At 43.2% G+C, this 27,678-nt stretch overlaps 1 protein-coding gene across 5 annotated transcripts in view; it reads right to left on the reverse strand.

Annotated features, from left to right (window-relative positions):
- The window catches only part of SLC38A5 (solute carrier family 38 member 5), a 419,077-nt gene that overhangs the window by 11,433 nt on the left and 379,966 nt on the right, over positions 1 to 27,678 (reverse strand). For all 5 annotated transcript variants that reach the window (XM_085629632.1, XM_085629635.1, XM_085629633.1 and 2 more), the window contains 5 exons: positions 14,964 to 15,043; positions 13,493 to 13,593; positions 9,749 to 9,873; positions 2,925 to 3,069; positions 2,608 to 2,711 (listed from right to left, as the gene is read on the reverse strand). In XM_085629632.1, the coding sequence (XP_085485758.1) occupies positions 2,608 to 2,711; positions 2,925 to 3,069; positions 9,749 to 9,873; positions 13,493 to 13,593; positions 14,964 to 15,043 (555 nt within the window). The remainder of the gene's footprint in view (positions 1 to 2,607; positions 2,712 to 2,924; positions 3,070 to 9,748; positions 9,874 to 13,492; positions 13,594 to 14,963; positions 15,044 to 27,678) is intronic.

Consider the following 27,678-nt stretch of genomic DNA (forward strand, 5'->3'; position numbering starts at 1 on the left):
TGCTGATAAGCATTTGGAAGAAGCCTCACTGAAGGTTTTCGGCTTGGTCATGGATATAGCCGTGTTTGTTGTAAAGTCGCCGATACTTGTGCGCTCTGGTCAGACGGGGTGCTTAGTAGTATGTCAAAGAAAATGACAGAGATCATTAAAAATGAACATTCAGGCAGGGCAGATATTCTGTCTACTGCATCCACGTCGCAAGACCTAATAGGGACTTACAAACTCTCAGGACGTAGACTTGGAACATTCTGAGTGATGTGCAAGAGAAGGGTGTGTAGGGTGTAGTCTGCTCTTTTGATGAGTGACCACATAGCAAACCTTTTAGGTCGAGCCTAGCGCAGCGCGCATGCGCTGCTCTAGGAAATGAACCTCTTGGAATTACTTCAGCTTTAGTAGAAGCTTGTGCGTGTGATGCTCACACGCTATTGGCCTTTGCGTCTGGCTTTAGTACGCAATTGGGCAAAGGCGTGTAGATGTCCCAGCTTCCTGGGAATTGTTTACTCCCAGAGCGTTTGCTCTTGGGAGCCAGCATCGGCGCGCAGGGGCCATCTGTTTTTAATTAGCGTGGCAGCGCTTGTCTTCCACGCAACACTTGTTCATCCATCAATCTATCTTGTTCAGTAGCATCAGTCATACAAACGCTCTTCGTAGACCATCTATCCATCCATCGTGTTCAGTAGCATCATTCATACATACACCATCCATCCAGTTCAGTAGCATCACTCATACATACACTCTTCATACACCATCCATCCACAAGATAAGATCCCTTCCCCGTGAAAGGCAGCCAGTGGGTAACACTAGTTTGGCAATGCTTCCATTTTACTACTTTCTTTTTAAAGCAGATGCTTTAGACTCCCTCAAAAATTGCTGTATTGACTGGCTTCTGGTGCCCATTGCATATGACGTCACACAAGCCTTTCCAGTGTTTGTTATCATAATGCCGTCCAGAAAGAGGCGCGGGGCACAGGCAAGTATGTATTCCCGAATCAGACTGCATGACTCAGTGTATAGTAATTGTATAGCTCTTCAATCCATGGCAGCACAGCACCCAGTATAATGTGCTGCATGGTTAAACACTTGTAAGGTCCCAAAGGCGAGACCTATTGGCTATGCCAATGCTTGTTTTTACCAGTAACCTACTCGTTGGGTGAATTCCTCGGAAAAGGAGGTATCCAGAGTTTGCAAAAAATTGAAGGGAAAGAAGACTAACCTTTCACAAAAGATTGTCTAAGAAAGATGAAGCTAAATCTTAAAAGTGTGAAGCAAAACAGAACTTCAGAAAAAGAATCCCATTAAAACAAAATAGATAAATGGCTGTGTTCAAACACTCGTACTCAGAGAGAACGGATAAAAGGACTAAGGGACGGCTGCCTCTGGGCTGCTTTCCAGGGCTGTGGACCACTTTGGCTGTCTCAAAAGGACAGTGACATTTTGATCTCTGTCAGACTAAATGCATGATGAGTTACATTTAATTATATTCTATTTTGAATAAGAAAATAAAAAAAGTAGTAAACATTGCTTCATCTTATATCCAATAGGTTTTGGATATACCTATAATGTAGAGGGCACGACAGCACTGCTGAAGGTTTTTTTTTTGATATCTCTTCCATTAGTGATTTGCTAATAGTTTAAAGTCATTTGAAAAATCCACATAAAACTTTCCTAAATAAATCCCACCTCAGTCCTGCTCGACAGTTTAAAGTCTTATGAAATTTTGTCAAGAGGGGCAGAACTATAGGGGTTCTGAGAGTCACAAAAGTGATTTTCAATTTTAATTTCTATGGCAAGATTCTGATATTTGTAATAAAACCAATCAGTGGTATTTCTGTAGTTTCACATTAAAGATTTATAGATATCTTGAAAAGTGTAAACATGCCATTTAAAAAATGATGACTGACATGGAATGTGATTATGCTAAAGCCACCAATATTATGCATCCACACAACCCATCATTCGACAATACAGTGACTATCATATGCCAGAGCATCCATCATCATACATCCACAAGCAAAAACACAAACACACCACACCATTAGAGGCCAACATATCCACCATACGTTTAAACAAGGAACATCAGATGTTCACATATCTATCATCAAAAGTCACCACAACCATCCACATCCACAATATTACCAAGCAACCGTCGGACACTAACACAACCACCACCATACGTCAACACAACCAACATCATGCAACTGCATAACCCATTGCATGTCACATCCACCATCCTAAGCCAACAAACTTATCATCAACCGTCCACACAACATCCTAGACTAAGACACCCACCTAGTGTCAAATTTTATATCTAATAGTATTCATTTTCAAAAAATAGAAAATGTTTTCCTCAAGAATTCGACTTTAAAATTGGGCAATTTATCATCTTAAATGTTTTATATTATCACATATTTCAAAGTTAATGATTATGATAAGAGAAAAATCATGAAGAGGAACTTAACTATCCAATTAAGGGGTATCTAATGGGAAATGTTTGGAGAGACACCACTGCTCTCCAAACACTCCCTGATGCGGAGACCTTGGGTTCACCTTTATCTTCACCTTTTCTCTGTTTCCCTAGTAATTCTAATAGGCAAAGACCGCACATACCTGTATTTTGGGGCGGGATCTCAGCGGCTCCTTCTCATTGGGAACAATGCGGATGTAGAAAATGCTTGGAAGGATGAAGATCAGACTTGGTGCTGACGTCGCTCCTGTGAAATAAGGACGAAAGAGACCAGATGTTATTGAACCAAAGAGAAATCGAGGATCAAATGCATGAGACTAGCTGGGAATGGATGGCTTGCAACACATTTTAAGCCTGCATTCCTTCCCTGGTGAAAGGCTCATTCATTCAGAGGGTATAGAGGGACGAGATGCAGAATGGATATCTTGTATGGAAGAGGTAATATGCCGAACAGGCTTACCAATGATCCCAAAGATGTCACGGATGTTGGGTACAAAGATCACAAGCAGGTTCACCAGGAAAAGCAGGACAATGGCGATGGCAGTGTGTCTCGCCCAGTGGAAAGTCTTCCCTGGAAAAATAAGCTGCTGGATCGCCCGCCGGATCTGACAGAGAAGAAAGACAGACCTTTATTATTCCAACCATTCGATTTTGTTCCTCTACAAAAAGGATGCCCCCTTATATCCACACCTAATCCCAAGTCATCGTTGACACCTCTGCCTGTTACAAATCCATAGGACGGTGAACTGAAAACAGCACTGCAGGTTGCAAACCGCTCATCTTTGCAACAAGTTCAGGTTATCGGTTTAGTGACTATTGTTCTACAATAGATAGTGCCCCATCGCCATACTCCTGTGCTTGGATGGAATATCTTATAAGTAACCGGTACTACGAGACTGAGCGCTGATAAAGTCACTCTCTTTTGATCACTGTAGTATTTCACCTAATTAAGTACCTGTTGCCATTACTCGTGCAGACTGGTGTATTCATGGATTGTGAACTTCTACTCCTAACCCCGACAATCGTGCATAGTGAGCTATTGCTTTGGTGAAAACTATAGTTAAGCTTCAGTGTTGGAAGATAATATCAATTCCCATCTTTCAGTGAAAAAAAGTAATTGGTAAAAAAAAAAACAGCTGTGCTGTACAGTTTGCTTTCATTTTTGCTCTTAATGTTGCACTTAATTCCTTTTTTGTTTCCACATGTAAACCTCATTCTCACTTGCCTTTGATCATTCCATGTCATCGTCTGGCTAATTGGCCACTTTTGTAGGAGACAAGAGCGCATGACCTACCACATGAAGTTCTCCACCATAAAACACAGTGGAACTAAAGGGAATTTACCAGCGAATATATTTTGATTGGAAACAGAATGTACAGAAAAATCACACACGCACTTATTCCCATAACACTATAATATAATTAGGCTTTCCTGTTTTCAGTTTCTATTTTTGGTAAATTCTGGTGGGGTGTTTTCAGTGTTTTCAAGTGCTTTCAATACCTTACAAAAACAGTGGTTATCAGTGGTTACACATTTTCGGCCATTAAAAACTACAGAAACTGTTTTTCTGGTGTTTTTGGAACGTTTTGCTCTTATTATCGCTTGCTTGCTGCACTGCTACGCATTATATATAGAAAGTGTAAGTAATTTGGAATTAAACCTATTTTAGTACACCATACAATACTTCTTCAGTGAGTTTTTGGTCATGTGCGCTCTTTCTTTCTTATGTAAACTTCTGTGAAAAAGCCCTCTCAACATTGGCAGTTGAGATGGGCAACGCCAAAATAGCCAGAACACAATAATTAACTCTGGCCACTGACATAGCTTTCCATGCCAATACTGGTTCACTTGAAGATTGCGATTCTCAGGGCAAGGTCTGCAATATTTGTACTGATCTGGGCACTTATGCCCTCAGAGTTACTGAAGTGGTCAAAACTGAAGCAACCCTTTTTCAAACTACGGAGGAAATTCCCCTTCATGGAAGGGATCTAGAACACAGTAACACAGTGTGGTTTCATCGACTTCAAATGCCATTGGTGGTGAAGGGACGTTTCTATGCATCATTGCGAGCCATTTCTCATACATTGTAAAATAAAAGTTCCTGAATTGCTATTCACCATTGCTTTGCTTACCAAGTGGCAAGCACTCAAACATGAAACATGTTGCAGTGCCAAAGTCACTAAAGGTGTCGCCCAGCATACTCTCAAGGAGATGTTTCACATTTACACCAATTATGCTGAACAATTTGCAGACAAGGGTGTTTTCAGACTCTAGTGTTTTTTATTATGTCCACTTCAGCAGTTATGTTTTCCTGTAAAAATCCAAGAATGCAGTAGAGTGTACTTTTTTCACATCACTATTAATATGTGACCAAAGATCCTCACATGTCTTGCCTTTGGCATCATCACTCAGCAACAATTCTGTAAACGGTTGCAACATGGGTAATATAGCATTCGTGGCCTCTAGGACTGAGAACCACCAGCTGAGTGACACAGTTGGGATGACTCCTTCTTTGATGGCACACAAAGCGAGAAATATTTGCGATTTAGTTCCTGTGCATAAGAAAACAGTGCACCAGAATGGACTGAAAAATGTCAAAATCATTCATCATTAACTCTGAAGATTGTAAAGATGCTTGTAGCATACCATCTAACAAGTGGCAAGGATCTCTTACAGGGAAGCACTTCAGCTCAGGTATCAGTTTTGACAGGTCATCACACAACTTTTTCATATACATAGCTGAATCACTGGAAATACAAACAATATCACTCCAATCTTTGTTGAACTTGGAAAGAACCTTTTTGCAGAGCATTCCTAGTGACACTGCGTTCTGTGTTTTCCAAACGTCTGCTGTCGTGTTTTAACCACTATCCCAAATGCTTGGTGATAGCGCTCTTTTCACATATACGTGTCACTATGCCTTGCATTGAATGTTTAAAGCCTGAGGTGTTGGCAATTCACCAACTATCAATACTGACTCACTAGAAACTGGGCGCTGATTTATTAAGGGTTTTTATCGATTCTCTGTGGGTAAATGTGATGGCACATATTAAGATAGATTCTTATGAAACCAGCCATTTTACCTATCAGTGAAAGAATCAAACACAGCCAAAATATCAAATATGATTTTGATATTTCCTGATTCTCTACTGTTTATAAAATAATTAAACAAGACCTAAAACATGCTTCTAAACCCTGCATCCTTAGACCAAAGACCACAAAACTATAAAAAAAAAAAAAGGAAGAAGAAACAATATTTTAGTGGCATCCCCAAACAACAAAACTCAAGCAGAATAATGTTAGCCCTGGCTTTCTTACTACTAGCTTGTATAACAAAGTTACATCGTATTGGCCCCAACAGGAAGAAAAAAATGACTCTTTCACTCTTGTTTTTCTTTTTTTGAATGGCATTTAGTTTGTGGTTGTGCAGGTGTTTTTTCTGTGTTTATATGTGTTCACTGGTGAGGGCTATTTCTCTTTCAGTGGAGTTTTATCAGTTATTATAGGTTTAAACCTAAAACCGGACAGCCTAAATATGATTCAAAATAAATACATCCGAAAGAAACTGTAGAATGTTGGCCTCAACAGGCCTCTTTTAAAAGTGAGATGCACCAGGATGGTGGGACTGTCAGAGCAGAGAGGGTAATAAAAAGTTATATGTAATTACAGTTTTCCAGCAATGGTATCTTTTATAGATTGAAATGTGACCAACACCCTGATCATCTGGTGTCTGTTTATATATGTAGTCTTAACATGCCAGAGCTTTGAAGATAGAACTTGCGTGGCCCTTTGGAGTAGTCTAGTTCAGGTAAGGAAGGTTTTCTTCTTCAGAATTGAATGTTTAATCGATTTATAAGCTTGAATCAAACTAGCAAGCAGAAGGGCAACAGGAAAGAAGGGACGCTGGGGTAAAGCTTGAGTTATCTGAACACGTTCCAAATCACTGTTTGTCTTACTAAAGATTTCCTTCTGGTCCCTTTACTGAGACAATAATGCTAGTGAAAATGTGGCAGCTTTTCAACCCAATGCCTGGCCATCGTTAACATCTCCCTGACAGGGTATGCTCTTGTATCCTCTGGAATGGTGACAAAAGCTGACTCATTTTTATATAAACCGTGCAATGACTTGCTCTGATACTGATTGACTCTCGTTGGTTTAAATCCTACAAACTGCTGACCTGATGTCCTGAATTGTCTAATTGTTTTCTTAAAATTCTGCAAGTGAAGAAAGACCTAAGGAGGGGTAGTTGGGTTTAGAAAGAACACCGCCACAATCACTTGTCTGTGGATGTGAAATGATGTTGCTAATCACAGTATGAGCCTAGGATTTGTTACGTTTTTGTAGAAAAGTCTACATGCCCCGTAGATGTACGGAGAATGTCAAGGTGAGCAAGCCTGCCTTCTGTCAGGAAACTAATTTGATCTTAGGTTTAGGAATGGGATGGCACTTGAGTCTGCTTAGAACTGTGCCATATTTACCCAGTGGACTATACTTGACAGCGTGCAACTGATAAGGTGATAGATTAAGTGGTTCTTTTGTTGTGCAATGCAAAATCCTTCTCTCCGCACCTCTCAATTGAGAGGCGATGCAAGTCTATCAATGGTGCCTCATCCAGGCTGATGCTTTGCGGAGGAGGGTGTACTGTTGCCTCTTCATCTTGGCTTATACCTTTCGAACAAGGTAAAATAGAGGCAAGCCATAAGCAAAAAGGCAAAGCACCCCATGCCAACAAAAGCGACTTTCCTTGAGCCACAAGCTACTTGTACCTGATGGTAAAGGACTGGTACTTATTGTAACACCTGGTTGCAAAGAGGTCCAGTCTGGAATACTGCTGGTAAATGGCCCGGGCACTTCTCACACTTGTGGCTGAATTCCTTGATTCTTCTGAGCAAATGTGTGTGTTCACTTGACTTTCCTTGTGGTGGGAGTTTTGTTGAAGGTGAAATGCTTTTGTTGACCCTGTGCCGGGGAGCTTTGTTTTAGTTGATAACATCCATGCCCACAGATTACTACTACAATGCAGTCATGTTGTCCATTTTTATGTTCAACAAAGCACCTTTGATGTGCGGTATAAAACCGGCCTGAGTTAGTGCATTTCTCAATTATGGGGTTCCTTCCCTTTCTACTACGTTTTCCAGGATGTGCAAAAGGGGCTCAGAAGACACCCTAATAGGTACAATGTGATTCATGGGGATAAAAACATCATTGAATGGGCAAAGGAACATGCAAGCAGTATTCCCATAGGTGAAGGTTTCTCCAGCGTTGAAGTTGAGAGGTCCTCTGATGTCAGAATAGATGTGGACATCATTGTCAAGGGCACTGTTTATAAGCGTGTATTGAGGAGTGCAATGGTACTGATGGCATCTTTGTGACTGAAAGGTTACTGTCGCGGGATCTACATTTGGTTCCTCAAGAGAGAGACACATTCCAACTGTGGTTAGGTGTACTAGCAAAATAGAGTTCTTAATAACGGCCCACAAAAATGAAGGCTCTAGATAATCGACTGCCACTATACACTACAGTACAGATCTACTATTCCTAATTCCATAACTATGTACCTTGGTGGTACATATTCCTTCAAGATACATAGATATGCAGTTAAGAATAGTAAATCTATGCTTACCTACATGTACTTATATGGATGGCACAGTGATAGGCGATATATCTGTAGGTCAATATTTATGACTATGATTTTCTGACAGTAACTCTGGATGGGTACAGACAGAGCTCTAGCCATGTCTGTATCTTCATTAATGGCTTGAAATTCCTTTTTTCATTTTCTTCCCAAAGAAAGGTCAGACCTACTGCAGAGCGCATTCAATATCTGCATATGGATTTCTGGTTTAAAATTCTCGGCTTTAAGCAAACTTGACTTCTGAAGATCTTGCTGGCCTGGTGGCAAAATCTTACCCCACCAGCATCCAGTGAATTGTTTATGGCTTGATTTGTTGTCTTATTCTCTGTCTTTTGCGATGGCTGTGGAGTCCTGCTGACTGCCCCTAAGAAGTCAGGGTCTTTAGCCATGTCCCATGATTCACTCATATCCAACAAGAGGTGAATACATTTTTGCAGCTAGAGCACTGTTTCTTGCCTTAGAACATGAATGTCTCCTTCTGGCCCCAATACAATCATAGGCTCCAACCGGCTCGGCTGGGTGAGTCTAGGGGGCAGAGTTTGGCGCTTTACATTTCTTCTTTGACTGGGCCCCATAGGCTGCTGCTGAGAAAAGGGTTTTCAGTAGGTGAGGATCCGCTTCCCAGATACGGCCCAAAACTGGCACTATAAAGATTTATTTGCTTGTATCTCGAAAAGGTTGTAAAGAAAATATGTTTTATACCCTCCTTTTCAAACATATTCTGGATGCTATGGCTTCCTATTTCATGAGCATTTGGTACTTTGTAACTTCAGCTTGCGACAAGACGGACAAGCTAAGCTCCTTGACGATGCTCTGAGGAAAAGCTATCCAAGTGCCATTGACATCTGTGTCATTATCGGCCTTCTCTTTATCATCATCCTCGGGCCCAACCACCTTGTTCTTCAAGAACTGTCCGGTCAAAGAGGTTATGAATAAACTGTGACTGCTACTTTCACACATCCATTCTTGGCCGTTCCACGGGGCACTCTGGGGCACACTACTCACTTGGGTGAGGGTGGGAGGTGATCTTGGTTTAATTTATGGCTTCAATGCATTGGGGAATGTGGCAGTGTTGAGGGGTAGAAGCTGCTTACCAGGCTGAGGTACAGTCAAGGTGAGGACTGCACTCTGGCACCTTCTGTGCTAGGCTCCTATCAGAAAGCTTTTCATTCACAAAATTATAGAATATGCATTAATAGAAAAATGAAACTGAAAGCAATGGATTTGAAGCTCATGGACTAGAGGGACACCAACGACAATTAATATTCCTGTGCTCTACGTTTCATATCAGCCATTAAAAGGCATTCTGAATTACATACAGATCTGCCATATCACTTGTGCTAAAACCCCACCATCTCCAGTTACTACTTTCCCCGGCTATCTTACACGCCAAATATGTCTCATACGTTGCACTTTACGTTTGGCTTCCAACAGAGGCTATGCTTTGTCAGGAGTGTCCCAAGGTGTTAGATGCACAGTCGCCTCATAAGAAATATGCAAAGTTCATGCTTGCCTAGGCCACCGGTTTAAAAAAAGACAAGTTTGCTAAATGAGATACCCAAAAGTGGTCCTGAAAATCTGGAAGCAGCTGAACAACTTTAATTCCACTGTGGTAGCAAGAAATCTTCAATTGTTTATGTGAAACTTACCGGGAACAAAACCACAGGAACCGTCAATGTCACCGCTACAAGTACGGCAAGCCGCACAGAGAGGATCAGCTTGTCCAAGGGGTCCACTTTACTGTAGGTGTGCAGCATCTCCGCCTCAACGTTGCCTAGAACAAAGAAAGGGTGAGTATTGCATAGGTGAAGTGCAATCTGCCTTGAACGGAGTTCCAATTGCGGACGCCCTTAATCTTCTCTGACATAAAAATAACGAATAGTCTTTCGCCTTTAAAGATGTCTATTTGAGGTTTCTAGACTAAGATTTTAGAATAAGCCCGAAGCAGTACGAGCATTTGATGATGCACTTATTTTAGGAGAAGTCTCTAAATTTTATAGCTACCCTACCTCTGACACTTTTGGAGACCTCGCTTAAAGTCTGTTACCGGGCAGCTGCCTGTATTTTAGCTACCATTCACAGGTAGCTCCATTTGTGTATTTATAGGAAGTTGTACGCTCAGAGATATCAAACACTTGCAGAAATGTCTCTACAGTTATTTATGGGATTAAGTACCCTCTGTCATACATTATAAGACTATCGCAAATCACAGAAGAGTTCCGTAGACATTTAGAGGAACAAGGCTGAAAACCAAATTGCATTATAAGATCTTGGAACTCCGAGGCGACTTGCAATATCCTTAAAATGTACGGCAGAGGCTATTTTATTCCTTATTGCTCTTTCATATACAAGAGGAAGTGTTGTTGCAGGCATAAAAGATAACAGAATGCAGTGTGAACTTAAACACAACAAAGTGCAGGTAGAAATGTGTTGCACAAAGATAATACAATCAGTTTAATATAAAACAAACTTAAAAAGTGCTGTGGTTCAGAATCTTTTGAAAAAAGGCAGTGAGTCAATTCTTTTCTGTAATTACCATCAGAGTGCAAAAACTAAACATGTTGCAATAAATATCTCCTTTCTTCTGCTCACTGTTTTTTTTTTTTTTTTTAAATCAGAAAAATTTAAAGCCATTTTCCTCTTTCATTGAGCTGTTTAAACTGGAGCTTCAGTTATTCTCTGTGAACTGCCTTTCCCCCTGGCTGCTGGCTCTGGCAACAGACATTGTGATGTCAGAACTCAAGTGTAATAACTTATTACAGTTGAGCAGCTATGTCATATCATTATTACAGGTGACTAGAGTTGTCACAAGTCACTTATAATGAGGACATTGGAGATTAGGGGTGGGCGGAATTTGCGTAATCGCGTTACGCAAATCTCCGCGAAACGGTAAAAAATCTCCGTGAACACGCAGAAATTCCGCGAACACGCGGAATTGCTTGTTCGCGATACTTTTTTCCTGTTCGCGATCGCTGTTTGCGTGCTCGGGGTGAAATATCTCGCGAACACGCATATTGAGAACGCGAACAAGCAAAAAATTTCGCGAAGTCGCGGAACGCAGATTTTTGGGCAATTTCGCGTTCTCCGCGGAACGCGAAATTACCCAAATTCCGCAAATTCCGCGAACGGAACGGAATTTACCGCCCAGGCCTATTGGAGATAGGATTGTATACAGGGATGGCTGTTTCCATGCATTATAGCAGGTCTCTTGCTTTTAGAGGTGGCTTTAATATTATATGATGGCCCTCGCTTGATGCATATCATTGCGGAGAAACTCAAACATGCTGGGATGTATGTAAATTTATGTCCAGTTCCTCATCTGTAGATCTGTACATATGTCTAAATCCTTATGGGAACATTTCAATGAGCAAACATTTATCTTTCGGGGAAGTTTTTTGCTAATAGAGCACTCTAAATCATTCATAAAGATCACTTTGTAAACGTGTTTAATTCATGAATAAATTTGTTTCAATCTTTATTGTAGCAGTTGCACAAATGCCGGAGCTTCAAAAAGTGATCGCTCATTTAGAGAGATGCCTAAATCTTTAAACAAGACCCATCGCTTGAAAAGCATACCTGTCTGAAAGGGATGACTTATAAAAATAGAGAGATGATCCCTTGCATATAGAGATGATCCCTTGCATATAGAGATGATCCCTTGCATATAGAGATGGTCCCTTGCATATAGAGATGGTCCCTTGCATATAGAGATGGTCCCTTGCATATAGAGATGGTCCCTTGCATATAGAGATGGTCCCTTGCATATAGAGATGGTCCCTTGCATATAGAGATGGTCCCTTGCATATAGAGATGGTCCCTTGCATATAGAGATGGTCCCTTGCATATAGAGATGGTCCCTTGCATATAGAGATGGTCCCTTGCATATAGAGATGGTCCCTTGCATATAGAGATGGTCCCTTGCATATAGAGATGATCCCTTGCATATAGAGATGATCCCTTGCATATAGAGATGATCCCTTGCATATAGAGAGGGTCCCTTGCATATAGAGAGGGTCCCTTGCAAATAGAGAGGGTCCCTTGCAAATAGAGAGGGTCCCTTGCAAATAGAGATGATCCCTTGCATATAGAGATGATCCCTTGCATATATAAATGGTCCCTTGCATATAGAGATGGTCCCTTGCTTATAATGGTCCCTTGCATATAGAGATGGTACCTTGCATACAGAGATGGTCCCTTGCATACAGAGATGGTCCCTTGCATATAGAGATGATCCCTTGCATATAGAGATGATCCCTTGCATATAGAGATGGTCCCTTGCATATAGAGATGGTCCCTTGCATATAGAGATGGCCCCTTGCATATAGAGATGGTCCCTTGCATATAGAGATGGTCCCTTGCAAATAGAGATGATCCCTTGCATACAGAGATGGTCCCTTGCATATAGAGATGGTCCCTTGCATATAGAGATGGTCCCTTGCATATAGAGATGATCCCTTGCATACAGAGATGATCCCTTGCATACAGAGATGATCCCTTGCATACAGAGATGATCCCTTGCATACAGAGATGGTCCCTTGCATACAGAGATGGTCCCTTGCATATAGAGATGGTTCCTTGCATATAGAGATGATCCCTTGCATATAGAGATGGTCCCTTGCATATAGAGATGATCCCTTGCATATAGAGATGGTCCCTTGCATATAGAGATGGTCCCTTGCATATAGAGATGGTCCCTTGCATATAGAGATGTCTCTGTGTGTGAACCCTCTCTTGTAGAGATGCTTGAATCTATAAAGGGCGGTCCCTTGAACAGAGATACCTGTATCTCTATGGATGGCCCCTCGCATGTTGAGAAGTCTCATTTTTCATGGGCGATACCTCACAGAGATGCCTGCATTTTTATATGTGATGCCTCGAAAAGAGATATGCCTGGATCTTTATAGACAACCCTCTTAATCTAAAGATGCCTGTATCTTTATGAGTGATTCCTAATATGTAGAGAAGCCTGCATCTTTAGGGACAATCCATCACCGGGTGCTCCCTTGCATGTCGATATCACGTTCGCCAATGGTCCCTGGCATGTACAGGAGTCGTCTCTTCTCCAATGTTGTATGATTGTTCGTAGGTCTTCTTGTGAGAAGTCGCTTACTTGTATTTTTAGAAGCTATCCCTCACACGTAAAGATATCTCTATCTTTTGAAAAGATGACTCCTGGCAGACATGAAAATATCTTAATGGAAGCTCCTTTATTTGTAGGGAGGTCTGTATTATTTTTTAAATATCCATTTCGAAGCGTTTATCATATTTAAGGAAATATGTCTTTAAAAAAGGGGACCTTCTCTTTCAGAACTTTAAGGCAAACCCTCACAGTGAGAAATATCTGTGCGTATCGATGAGGCCTTGGACAATGAATACAATCTTGACGCGCTTACCGTAGAAAGTCAGGTATCCAAAGATAGCCGTCAGAAGATACATGACGAACATGGCCAAGATGGAGACATTGGCCACATTTTGCATCCTCTTCTTTGTCGCACTAGAGGAGGGAAAAGGAGTAAAAAAGACAGTGAGGAAACCTGTTCCCTAGAAGAGATGCCAACGGACAGCTGCTACTAGGTCTGAGCACCTGCAGCCCCTTACACACTTACTAATGGCCTCCTGCAGCTCTGGGAATGCAGGGACCTCAACAAATAACAGGCAGACTGTTCCTAAGCAACATCTTTTCAGTACAAGGGACCAAATCGTGACACAAGGCATGCCTCGTGCACAGTATGCTAAATATAATATTTGCTGTTAAGGGGCAAAGACATTAGTTTGAATGTAGTTATCCTTCCTATGTCAGAATTGTACAGAATTTCAAATACCCAAATAGAAAGAAACTGAATTGTGACATCCAAGGGTGGGCTGCAGTCTTTCACATCTTTTTTAGAAACAGATCTGTAAGCTACTGGTTCTGTGGCACCATCAAGCCCCCTCCCCATCCAGGGCTGCCCTATGCGGCCAGGGTTGCATGGCATTCGAGCACTTATGCATATGGAACGAATGTAGAGTTAATCACCAGTGATGGCAACATGTCTGCAGAGATATCACTGAATTCTCTCCTGGGTTTTCAGACTAATCCTGGTGCAGAGGCCTCCAACTCTCACTGAAAACACAGGGCCAGTCATCAGCCAAAGCACCCACTTGTTCTTTCACAGATGCCGAAGCGTCGTGTTCGAGTGTGTTGATCTAGACAGACCGCACAGGTCCACACTGGAACTTTACATAGTTGCAGCATCGCATGGCTGCCTCGAAACACAGGATCCTCCCTCCAGATTCTCAGACTAGATCTGGTGAGACAACCCAGCCCGAAAGAGACACAGTCCATACACAGCTCAAAGATGAAGCAGGCCTTCTAAAGCAGGGGCTGGAACGATTCTGGGAATTCCTTGATCTACCCAATCCCTCAAATCCCTAATAGTTTGTGCTGCTAGTCCTTCTGCTCTGGTAGCTCTCACTCCCCAAGCTGCAGTCCTAGCAGCACAAGTGCAGCTCGAGCAGAGTGCACAGGTACCGGCTTCACCTTGGGCCTCCTACCTCTACTGTTTGTACATTAAGGCTATGAACAAGCACTGGAAGACCAGGCCACATCAGCACAACTCAGAGATGATCACAAAGCAGCCACGTCAACATCGGTCTCAATGCCATCGCCAGGTGAGCAACATACTCCGGCACTCCCACCTGGAAGGGGCCCTACTCCATACTGCTCATGAGCTATGTGCCACATGTACAACAAACATGCCACAGAAATAGCTTTGACATTGAGAAGAATAAAATGCAATTCAATCAAGAGAGACAATAACAGCCATGGATGTGAACCCTGCCCACTAGAAAGATCTCTTCGATCTATACTAGAGCGCTTCTCACCTGCGCAGCTCGGTGTAGATAGGAAGGACTTCAGGATGACAGACAAAGGCAAAGGCCAGGATGGGAATGGTGTACGCCGTCTAGAAAACAAATGAAAGAGCATAATGGGGCACAGCGAATGAACTGGCTTCTTAGCCTGTCTAGAAAGAACTTTTCCCCCTCACCCTCTGAAAGCTGGAGTACCTCTTCCCCCAAGACAAGACTAGGCACTATGATGAGGAAAGCGTTTACTCCAATATCTCACAACATCGAAAAGGAAATAAACCCATTTTACCAACTACAAACAGAACACACACCTCTCCCAAGAGAGGAACTAACACCCCATCTCATCTCCAAATGAGATCTCATCTCCAAATGTGACTTCTATAGAAAGGCCAGGTATTGATTGGGAAGAAGTAATTCTTCAATTCCTACTCTGAGGAGGGGAAATGCGCTGCGTTCTCCATCCTTGAAAAGAAAGCTGTTAGCTCAGTGTTTGCTTCAAAAGGTTCTGTCTCCAACTGTGTGAGCACCGTGTTCAGGGTCCACCTTGGTGTTGGTGCCACCCTCAGTGGTGCTACTCTTTTTGATCCTTTTAGGATTCTTTTCACCCCTGGGCTGCTCCCTGTTAAACCTCTGGTTTGGGCCACAATTGAAGCCAGGTGGACCTTTAGTAATGTGTAGGTCAGGCCGCTGTCCAGCTGATTGGCCACTGTTAGCACCGTCTAGTGCTCTGTCCATGCTTCTATCTTCTTGATGTCCCTGCAACAGTGGATGTACCTGCTCCTTGCAGCACCTCCTCGTGCTTGGATTTCCAGCCCCCCTCAGGACTTCCGTTGTCCTGGGAGGAAGCTGCAGTAATTCTAGGGATTCAGGAGCCACGCTGCTAGGTTGAGCGTGGCTGGTTCCCGGGTGGCACACCTTTCCGCTTTGCATGGTTAGCAGGTCTTGTGTTGCCTTGATTGTGATCATCTGTTCTCCTGAGATTTCCAGCAGACCTGAATACCATGTCTGTCTCGCCCACTGTGCGGGTATGACAATGATTGATCTCCCTGGCTGTCTGGCTTTGTCCAATGCCCTTGGGATCAGAGGAATCTGCAGGAAGGCGTATGCAAATCTCCCTGACCAGTCTATCGATAGGGCATTCCCGTTGGATTGGTGGTGTGCAAACCTGGACGTAAAGACTTGCCATTTTGTGTTTTTGGGACGCTGGACAGACCACGGTCTTTCAGGGATTCCTGAGTCTTGTGGGTCCTTCCCATGATGCAGTGTGCTAGTCTCTGTTGGTGTCGTACCTGGAGGGTTCTCAGCACAAACTCGGTGCAGGCTTCACAAACTTCATTCTTGTGCGTTTTGGTCAGTGACAGATTGTAAACCTCGTGTAGATCCCTCTGCATGAACTTCTGGTGGCAGTTGGGACAGAACCTAAAACGGGTATTTTCTGAGACCCTCTGCTGCCTCTCTCCTCTCCATTCTCCGGCCACATGGGTGTTACCTGCGGGGTCCCCCGTTGGGGTCGAGAAGGCTCCCCGTTCTCTGTACATACGCTCTTCTTATGGCCTTTGGCATTTTCCTATCTTTTCCTCTGTAATTCAATGGGATTCTTCAAAGCTTTTCCGTCGTGCTTCCAGACCCAACGGCGGAAAAAAGAATTTGAGGATGGATACCATGCACAGGAACCTCCGGGGCGCCGTCTGACATCGCAAAAGGGATGGACTTACCACCAAATCTTAGTTGCAGATGCCCAGAAAAGAAAAAAAAAAGAGAAAGAAAAAAGGCGGACAAACACGTTTCCGGGCCCAACCACTACATGGCGGAACAGATGGGTGGCATGTGTATCCAGGAAAGGATTCATGGTGCAAAACAGGGGTTTAAGCACAAGTCGAAATTAACCGACCCCCTTGCAATCATGTCCATAGTGTGTACATAGCAGAAAACAAGCCTACGTGTACAAACATCGTGTAATAAAAGGTGTGCGTTTTTATTCTTCAACGTCCAGTTAAGTTGCACAACGTCTCTCCAGTTTCCATTTTTCTGTGTTCACACTACAGGAGCAAGGAAAGCACCTGGTTCAAATAAAAACCAACCAGGCAAACAGTACATATCTGTTAGGTATTTGTGTCACCAGAAGGCACTTATGACATCACACCTGAAATGGTCTTTTTCTTTCGTCATAAATCACTAATATTTTTGTTTTACTTTATTTGTACTGTACAGTTTAGTTATACATTTCTATTGTACTCCCTATCCTACTATGTTGACTTGTGTAAATGTAATTTGGGATATTTTATTTCCTGCCTGTTCTGGAAAGCGCTGTTACCCAAAAAGCCTCGTAAAAAAAATTAAATAAGCACAAAATAAATAAATAAAGCTGATGCAAATTGTTACGAAACAACTCTTACTTTGATAATGGTGTCCAATGTAAACACAAACAGGACACGATGATGACAAAGAAAGGATCACGCTTTCCGTCGTGTTCGAATAACATTTCATTTTGTATGATTTTTATTTACTACTCCAAAGAAAATGGCTTCCCAAATACATGGATTGGGGATACTGACATCACCTGGTGAAAAATGCCCCTTCTACAATCCCTACAACAGTACAATCAGTGGGGGAAAGGTGAAGAGCTAACGTGCTGAGAGCCAGCAACAGCCTTTTTTGGTTACTTTTGACAAAGTTAAGTTTGCTAACAATTTTATTCTTCTGAAATCTGCAAATTATGAAGAAGGTGGATTGTTTAGCAAGATTGGCAAATCCAGAAGTACTTGGAAAATACAGCGGCTGCGGAGTATCATAACACCGGTGGCTCGGACTATGGACTTCAAGGCTTAAATGGTTGCCGCACTTTTATCGATTACTCCAGTGAACATGGGAATTGACTAAAAGGTGTTCTAAACAGATGCAATATCCCTCATTCCAAGCGCGCTCAGTGATAACTCGGCCACTGGACTATGTACTCTACAAGTTCATTCTTCTCAGCCGCCTCTTTCTGCCCCAGGTCAGAGGACGCCTCTCTAAGACCCTCACCGCCACTGGCCTCTTTAATTGCAATATTTGCGATAATTCTTGTAACTATAATTTTCGCAATTAGGGGTGTGGAGGCTGACACCGCACTGCTGCAGTTTTCCCCTGATAAATTTCAGCAGGTCAAACCTGCCAAAATGTGCTGGGAGATAAATGCCCAATAATTACAGATACATGTAAACATGATGCAGGAAGCACCCACATCAGCGTGTTATTCCACATTAACAGACTAACTGATTGGGAGTTACTTACCTGAGCCGGTAATTTGCTACAGAACAGACTCGGTTTTAATGTTTCTGATAAATCTTGGTTCAAACATTTGAGCCACTCGTAATGAGGGCAACAAAGTCACACAGGTCTCAATACCGTCCTGAATCATTGAATCAAAGGCGTTTGAAATCTGCCAAGGAACCGTAAGTACTTATGTGCATCCCAAGATAGAGCATTTTGGAGTGAGCCGCAACTTCCTTGTTTCTACTCTTCGAATGTGCTTCCACTAAATATATGACGTTACTTCGCATGCGTTTAGTACGCATGCCATTACTACGCGGTCGTTAGTACGTTTTTAGTTCGCATACCTTTCCTAATTCGGAACAACGAATTGCAGTAGGGGGTGCTGGATGTTGGAATAGTATAATTTACTATTCCAACTCCAGTCTAAGCGGACACTAGGGAAGGTGTTGGATTTTAAATCCAACACCTTTCCCCCCCTAACGCAAGTCGCTGTTCCGACTTTCTTAGGAAAGGTATGCGAACTAAAAACGTGTGCGTACTAACATCCGCGTAGTAATGGCATGCGAAGTAACGCATGCTAAGTAAACGCCGTTTACTGCTTCCACTGTCCTACCATGCTGAGATGCGAGAACCCCTAAAGGGCGAAGCATGGAGCAGAGTGAATGACGTCTCTTCCACACTTAGCACCAAACATTGTTAAAACTCATACCATGCGGTCTCATTAATGTATACACCGATGGCCATGTCGCAGTCTTGCATACTTCGATCACAGGCATGCTTCAAATCTAGAACCTGCCAACCCTGTTTAGAGACCACCTTCGGCAAGAAATTCCAAATTAATTAAGAAGCTAAAATGAGGCTTTGGGGGCAAAAAAACCTGCTAAAATTAATTTACCAGTTATTGTGTGAGAAGGCAGCATTTGTTTAGGACTACCAGAACGATAAATGGCAATAAGATATCCAGAAGGTGGTTTACGGGGCAGTAAAACTGCATATTCTAAAAATTCAATATTAAAAAAATACCATAGTTCTGCTATTTGCAGTTGTTGCAGCCCAGAAAGAGAATGGCCCATTGTCCACTATCTACACACAAAAAGAGCTTGCCTCTCTCTAAAGAGCCAGTGTCTCATATGTTCATTTAAGCGCCTGCATTTTCAGCATGAAGACATATTTAAACAAGCATTTCCATTGCAATTCCTTTGGTACCTAGTACGTTTTTAGCTATGAAGCCCATTATCCTGGGTAAAGCAATTCTGGTATTTTACTGACCTCTGCTGGTCATTTTCTATCCAGATAGTTAAATAGAGGCATTTGCTAGAAAAAACAAGCATTTGCAATGCAATAGGTCTCGCATTTGTGAGAGTTTAAGCTACTGGCATTGTAAATGACAATGCCTTTTATTTTGTTTTAAAAATCATCAGATAAATAAAAGGCATTGTCATTTACAATGCCAATAGGTCAAACTCTCGTAAATGAGAGACCTCCTGCATTGCAAATGCTTGTTATCTATGTATGGTATTCTTTAGTGCAGACTTCACCCAAGCAGGTTTCAAAGCACTGTGCAGTCTGATATCCAAACAGGCCAGTAGGATATAGTTGCACCGCTGTTGGCCTCTTTACCTTGGTGTATTTGATAATGGGAGGTTGTGTGCTGCTGTGGACGCATACAGTACTAGGTAAGAGAAAACTAGGTTGGAAAAGCAGCATACCAGCTAATTTAGGTAGCAAAAGGATCAGTGCAGGTATACAGGCGCACGGAACAATTGAGGCAAAATTTGGCAAAACGTGCAGCTCATTACACAGCAGAAGCAAGAGCATGTTGACATTAGTGTCATAGAGACCTTTGAGTATGGAGAGCCTAGTAGGGTATAGAATACAGTAGACAACTAAGGGAATGTGCACCTTAGAGGGAGATAAATCCCTCTAAAAACAAAATAATAAGTACAGAATGAGCAAGTAGTCTAAGAGGGGGATGCATCCATTGAGTGTGCACGAACTCAAAGCTCTACCTACCGATGACCCTTACTGCGGGTGTCCGGGCGGGAGTGCACACCACACGGAACGGGCACACGAAGCATGCCCAAGGAACCGGAATGGTTAGCACTCAGCACCCGTTTGGCCATGTTTACAGTTTAACGACGTGCGGCCGAATAAAGAAGCCCCCTTAACAGTCTCTGGGCCTAAATGCCAGTGTCCCAAAAAGGCGCGAAAAAAAACTCATCATTTCAGAGGCAGTGGTTGTATTGTGCGTCAGGAACGGGCGCTGTCTGGCATGTGCTATTGAGTGGGTCTGCAGGTAGATGCATCCTGTCTCTCCTTACTGCGGGGAGGGCCCTTGACATTCCGGCACTAGGTACCTTAACCGGACCGAATGGACATACCCCACTGTCATGGCACCTGTGTATATCTGCCCCTGTACACTCCTCTATACCTGCGGCCACCTCTGGACCTTTCGTGCTTTAAAGACCCGCATACAGCACTCTATACAGTAGCAGAGTACTGAAGGCAGGATAAGGGGCTGCTTCGGAGCAGCGTGCGGTGCACAGGCCCCATTTTTGTACTTCGGAGAGTTACACAAGCAAGTCGAACATATTGTAGAGAATCATTAATGTGCAGGGAGGAAAGTCCAAAGAGGAAATTAGAGAGGAAAAAAGAATATGACGAACAATATAAAAGAAAACACGTGGGCTTGAAAAAAAACCTGCGAAACTCAAGCAGCGTGTGTTTAAACGCAGCTAAACACAAGTCCGTGTGTACCACAGTTTATGCTGCCGCTAACACTGTGCCTACCCCTGTACGAAGTTTTTGCTTGTTAGCACATATATAGCAGCCTCACTAAGTCTGGTGTCGGGCACAGTCCCATACTGAGGTATTTAACCCCTTAAGCAGGGCTCTGGACTCACTTCCAAGATACACCGCAGCAGCAAAAATCAAGCAACACAGCACGAGTACTTGGGGGCCGAAACATAGGAAGCGGCGACAAAGACGTAGGACAACAATTTGGTCTGCCTTCAAGAGTCTTTACCGCATAAATACTTAGCGCATATGCGCTTTTCCTCGCGGCCATGTTAAGTGTAGATAATGTGTAGGTATTATTTCCGTCACGCACCCTTGAGGCGCAGCCTGATGCAAAGAGTTCTAGTTTTGCAGCGGGTCCTCTCGGACTATCCTTCTGTTCAGCGATAGGAAATTAAAAACAAGAAATAGAAAAAAAAAATCTATTTCTTTACCTTTGGTATAATCACGGCACCCGCGCTTTACTTTTAATGTTATAAGTAAAGCGCGGGTGCCGCGATTATACCAAAAGTAAAGAAATAGATGTTTTTTTCCATTTCTTTACCTTTGGTATAATCGCGGCACACGCGCTTTACGTATAACATCAAAAGTAAAGTGCGGGTGCTGCACTTATACCAAAAGTAAAGAAAAACAAGTGTCTGGGCACGATCATTGCTCCTCCCACGGCCTATTGGTGTCTATTACGCGCTTGGTGCGCGTAATAGACACCAATAGGCCATGGGAGGAGCTATGTGCGCGCCTCGGGCCAATTGCGTGCAGAGTTTTACAATACTACGCACACAAAGGCCAATGGGGGACCTCAAAAGGAAACGCACGAGCGTGTGCGATTCCATGGTCCGTTTCGGAACCCTCTGCAAAAGGACTCTCGCCTCCGCGAGCAGTGCTGCGCACTGCATCGCTAGGCATAAGACCTGAAGAGTAGGCCCTGAGCGAAAGCAGACAAGCCCTGGGGCAATGCTCCAAATCCCACACAAGGAACATACAACAGATCTTCCAGAGAGCGCAAGCATTGTCTAGGCTTGACCAAAAAATGGGCCAGATTTATTTTAAGGAAATACAAATTGACTAAACAAAATGTGATTGCACAACATGGAATGGAATTTTCACAAACTGAACTACACACTTATCTGACTACTGTGTAAAATCTGTTTGGGGATGTGGCCAAGGATGTAGTAGATATGTATGCTTCTGTCATTCACGTGGGCTGTGCACAGATCGATGGCTGTTCACATCCACTTCCTACATTGATCATGTAGGGTAAAGGGACAAAGACCCCCTACCACCACTCTAGACCCTTATTCACCTTCGCTCCAGCAAGACATGAGAGGCAAGTAGGTAGGATTCCATGTCCATACCTAAATTAGGAAGGAGTAGAACAAAATCAGTCATAATTGCTTGTGTGGGCCCTTTAAGGGACAGGCACTCTCTAGCAATGTAGCTGGAGGCGGGCGGGGCTTGCTGACATGTGCAGGTCCTAGCCTTCTTCCTATAGGGCTACTGTGAGCCAATGAAGACTAAACCAACAGGCATACGCTGAAAGAGAAACATGCGGGGTCACAGCCACTGTTTTGTTTCTTTTTTGGAAACAACTCCCAGTTGGTGGTTTGTCTAAAAAATAAGCATGCTGAGTTGGCCAAAAAAACACAGCACCCTGCGCAGTGTCATCTTAGCCTAAAGAACATCAGGGGCTGCACTTTTGGCAAAGAGACCCCTCCAAGGTAAGGAGGGGTCTCTCAATACGGCCAACAGTTCTTCACAAGTGTTTAAATGACCCAGTTAGTCTCTTAATCTGGTCATTTAGACATTTGCAAAGGACTCTCCATTGCACTTAGGCACACTGACTCTCATAACCCCCTTCCGTCTGATAACCCTCTTCATCTCTCAAATTCCAGACAAGATTCACAATCCCGTCCATTACCACTTCCACACCAACCCTTCTTTCTTCTACACTTGCTCTCTTGAGCACTCATTTTCTATAGTTGTTTTACAGAGATCGTCAATCCCACTTTCATGGTCGCGCAGTTATTTTTTAAGTGATATCAGACCCTGCTAAAGGTTTTCAGACAAAGGGGTCCTTTTGGTTTTGGCAGTTACTCGATAGATTGAAATAAGTCAACCTCTCAATGGCCAGCGATCGGAAGAGAAAGGTCATTGATCAGAGCTTTGTTTGCCCAGGCAGGCTTCCTCGCCCAATTAGGTCAAACCAATGTGACCCAGGGCTTGCTTTGGTGCATTTCCAGGAGTGGCCGGCAGAGATTCTACCAGAAGGTCAAAAAATCATCTTTTTCCTACTAAAGTGGTGTAAAGCCTCAGAACCTTCTCTCACCAATCCAAAACATTCTTAAAGAGTAGAACCAAGAACATGTACTCAGTTGTTCCTCTTAGTCCAGAGATAAGGCTAGAGGAGAGATGTTGAAGCACCTAGTCAAATATGTTGCCGCTTTGCCAAGGAATGTACTGCGTTATTGCTGCCTGAAACCATCATTACACTGTCCTGGTGACCTAAATAGCTCTTTGGCGTTACCTTGACATTTACTTAAATTTTCTGGCACAATCTCAGAAAGGTTTCTGTGCTACTGTGCACAGCTGTCATGCTCAACACCATACTGTGGTATAGGAAACTTCTCGCGACATGTGTCCTGCTAAGGAAACATTCAGCTCTGGTGATGCAAGCACCTCTGTATCTTGGTCCTCCATACTCCTATCTAACATCTATTGCCAGTCCTAAAAGGTTCTCTCGACCCTTTACCTCTACCACTGAGACCAACATCTTGCACCAATACTTGTCTCAACGGAAGCTCCTCTCTACATCTGCCCTCCACTGCTACAAGCAACATTCATTTAATTTCCATTTATAAAATAATTTATTTAGTTTTTCAACAATTTTACAATTAATAAAACAATAACAATGCAAAAGTGCTTAAATAATAAAAACAATTTAAGAGAAATACTTAAATTAGGTTTCCAGTTTAGAAGGAAAATGCTACTTACTCAGTATGCATCTGTTCTTGGCATATAGAGCTGTAGAGTCATATGTTGTGCATAGATCGCTATCTAGTATTGGGTCCGGATGGTCTTCGAAGAAGTCTTTCCAGTCACGAGGTAGGTGACTCCTCCTTTAGGTGATAGTGCGCATGGGCATCGACTCCATTGTTAGATTGTTTTCCCGCAGAAGGTGATAATGGTGATAATTTGCTTGCTCTCCCCTGAGGCGGAAGCCGGGGGTTCTCTGCTCTTTCCTGGAATTATTTTTAACCTTGCTGTTTACGTGTTACTCTTCTAATAAATTAGTTTTAGACTATGTAAATATCTTAGCTTGCCTTTTATTTCTTCCTTTAAACCTGCTGCGAGATTGTCGCTTGCTCTGAGGCTGTTCATTTGCCTGACCTGACACCGCGCTGCTGCTGCTGGGCGCTGGCTGCTGGATTTACCTCAGCCGCCATCTTGAGCAGGGTAAGGCTGCCGGTCTAGTTGTTCCTCCCTCCCACCCTCCTCCTACATGTATAAAAACAATGTACCACCTCGTCCGCGCAGCGGTGCGCCGAAGGCGCGCCAAAGGCAAGCCCGTCTGCACCCGTCCGCAGCCGACCGGGGCTCGGGGCCAGGACCCCTGCCCCTGCTACCTGCACTGCCAGTAATGAAAGCAGATGTATTCATTATACCACCTACGATCTGTTGGGCCTCTGCCCCAAGGTTGCAGATAGTTGTCACCATACCATGTCTGTTGATTCAGACTCATTTTCTCCTCACTGCGCTACCTGCCATTTTACCACCTATGGTTGGAGCAATGACGAGTTGATGCTGACTAACATGAAATTGATATTATTAAACTGCAGATCAATGAAAAAGCACAAACAGGAGATACATGATCTAGTATTAGACAGGGATCTCGATGTGCTCTTTTTAACAGAAACATGGCTAGACGATGCTTCTACCCCAGAGACTTTGGAAGCTGTTCCTGTCAACTACCGCCTGCTTAGACTTGATAGAGAAAAGCAGAAAGGGGGGGAATTGGCTATAATCTATAAAAACAATCTCAAATGCAGCTTAGAGAAGGCCACATTAGACAATTGTGAAGGTGGTTTTTTTACCATTAAAGTTAATCCTCAAACTATTATCAATGGACTCCTCGTGTACCGGCCTCCAGGCAAGTCCTCACAATTTAGCAATCAACTTGCCGAGATAATAACTCAGCATGCACTGCGGTACAAAAAAATTCTTATTTTAGGGGACCTTAACTTTCACTTCGAGGACCCTAATTGTAAGGAGGCACAGGGAGTAGTAGATAGATTTAAATCCCTAGCACTTAAACTTCAATCTACATCTCCGTCACATCAACTAGGACATCTTTTAGATCCTGTTTTTGCGAACTGGGAGGGGATTACAGTTGCAAAACCGATCAAAATAACATGGTCAGACCATTTCATCATTCCTATTGAGGTAGCAATTGCCCTACAGAAAGACAGACTTACCAAGCCCAAGCCCCTAAAACGCAGAGATTGGAGAAAGTTTACACCGGATGATTTTAAATCCGCCCTATTAAATGATCCTCCTCCGCTCAGTAATACTCTGCTTAAGGCATGGAATGACTATGAGACATGGATGTCTAGGGCTCTGGATTCTGTAGCTCCTTGGACATCCAAGCCACTTGCTAGAAAAATTAAAACCGCCCCTTGGTTCTCCGAAGATCTTATAGTAGCAAAGGCCAAATGTAAAAAATTAGAACGTGGCTGGAGGAAAAATTATTCTCCAGAAGACATGCTGATCTATAAAAGAGAATTAAAAATATACCACAAACTCATAAGAGCAGCTAAAGGCGCTTATTTTAAGAAACGTATTGAACTTGCAAAGAATCCCACTAAATAACTTTTCTCTATCTATAAAGAACTCACTGTCCCTATTAGATTGGTGGCCCAAGATACCTACTCCAATGAGTTGTGTGATAATATTGCGGACTTCTTTGTGAAGAAGGTTGACGCAATACATGACACATTTGCAGACAACATGCCAACTAAACAGATGATAGTGAGAAATGACCAGGCCTTTAAACCCCGCCTGACATGTTTTAAAGTCCCTGAAAGGCAGAATCTGCTCACTATTATAAACAGCATCCAGTCTGGCTCCCCTCTTGATGTGATCTCTCCCAAGCGTTGTAAGGGTGCCTTAGAAGGCATGATTGATCAGATCGAACACCTTATCACCTTATCTTTTCAGGAGTGCTATGTGCCAGATGTATGGAAAATGGCTCAAGTAATTCCCCTGAAGAAAAAAGCAACATTGCATATCTCCCAGCTACAGAATCTTCGCCTTATTTCCCTTCTCCCTTTTTGTGCGAAAGTGTTAGAGAAGGTAGTAAATATACAAATCATGAAATTTGCTGAGGAGAATTTTCTTCTCCATCCAACACAGTCTGCATTTAGAGTGGGCCACTCCACGGAATCAGCGGTTCTCTTCTCCACCGAGTGTCTGAGACAACTAGTTGATGAGGGGCAGACGGCAGCGTTGGTTTTATTAGATCTTAGTGCAGCCTTTGATACTGTGCTGCACTCAACGCTGCTGTCCCGCCTCTCAGACATGGGAGTGGAGGGATCTGCACTGGAATGGATTAAATCCTTTTTAGATAACAGGAGCTTCCAGGTGCACTGTCCCCCTTACAAATCCTCCCTCAGAAAGCTCAGACATGGAGTTCCTCAGGGCTCCAGTCTGAGCCCTACGTTGTTCAATCTTTATATGGAGCCTTTGGCTCATATTGTGGAAGCCTTTGGAGTGGATATCGTCACATATGCTGACGATACCCAATTAATAATCAAACTCACCCACAATCAGGCAGAGGCGGCTACCAATTTTTCAAACTGCATGCTGTCCGTGGCAGGGTGGATGAATAACAACTGTTGCGCCTTAATGGCGACAAAACTGAACTTTTAGTGGTTGGTAAATCTCCCTCCGCTTGGTCGCATGCTTGGTGGCCTAAGGAATTGGGGGTAACTCCGCAACCGGTGGAGTCTGTCAGAAACCTAGGGATCACGCTGGATACGGAGTTTTCTTTTAAGCATCAGATTAGCAAAATCACGAGTAAATGCTTTGGAATACTCAAAACACTCCGCAAAGTTCTTGATCTCCTCCCCATTAGTGCTAGAAAAACACTCATCCACGCCTTAGTTACGCCTCATCTGGACTATGGCAATGCTCTCCTTCTGGGCCTTAGCAAAAAAGGTATTCACCAACTGCAGTGCGTACAAAATGCGGCTGCACGTATGGTGCTAAACCTCCCACGTAGAGCATCAGGTAAAATGGCACTTCATGAACTCCATTGGCTCCCTATTGAAGAACGAATTAGGTTCAAGGCTCTCTGTTTTGCCCAGCGCATCGCCCAGGGAAAAGGCCCTGACTACTTGCGTAATCTTCTGACTCTCCATCGTCCCATCCGCAATCTTAGATCTGCTGGAGCAATGTTGTTCCAACTTCCCCGCATTCTCAAGACCAAGATTGGAGGTGCTTCCTTTAGGTTCCTAGCCAGCAAACACTGGAACAGGCTTCCTCTTGATTTACGCATGGAGCCCTCTGAAGCAAGATTCAGATTAAAACTGAAAACTCACCTATTCCCACGTAAATAATAGTCTTTTTCTGGGATCCAGGAGTGCCTCGGACTTTTTGTCGTTTCGGGGTGCAGTGGCATTTG

This window comes from Triturus cristatus, chromosome 10, assembly GCF_964204655.1.
Source record: "Triturus cristatus chromosome 10, aTriCri1.1, whole genome shotgun sequence".
Lineage (NCBI taxonomy): Eukaryota > Metazoa > Chordata > Amphibia > Caudata > Salamandridae > Triturus > Triturus cristatus.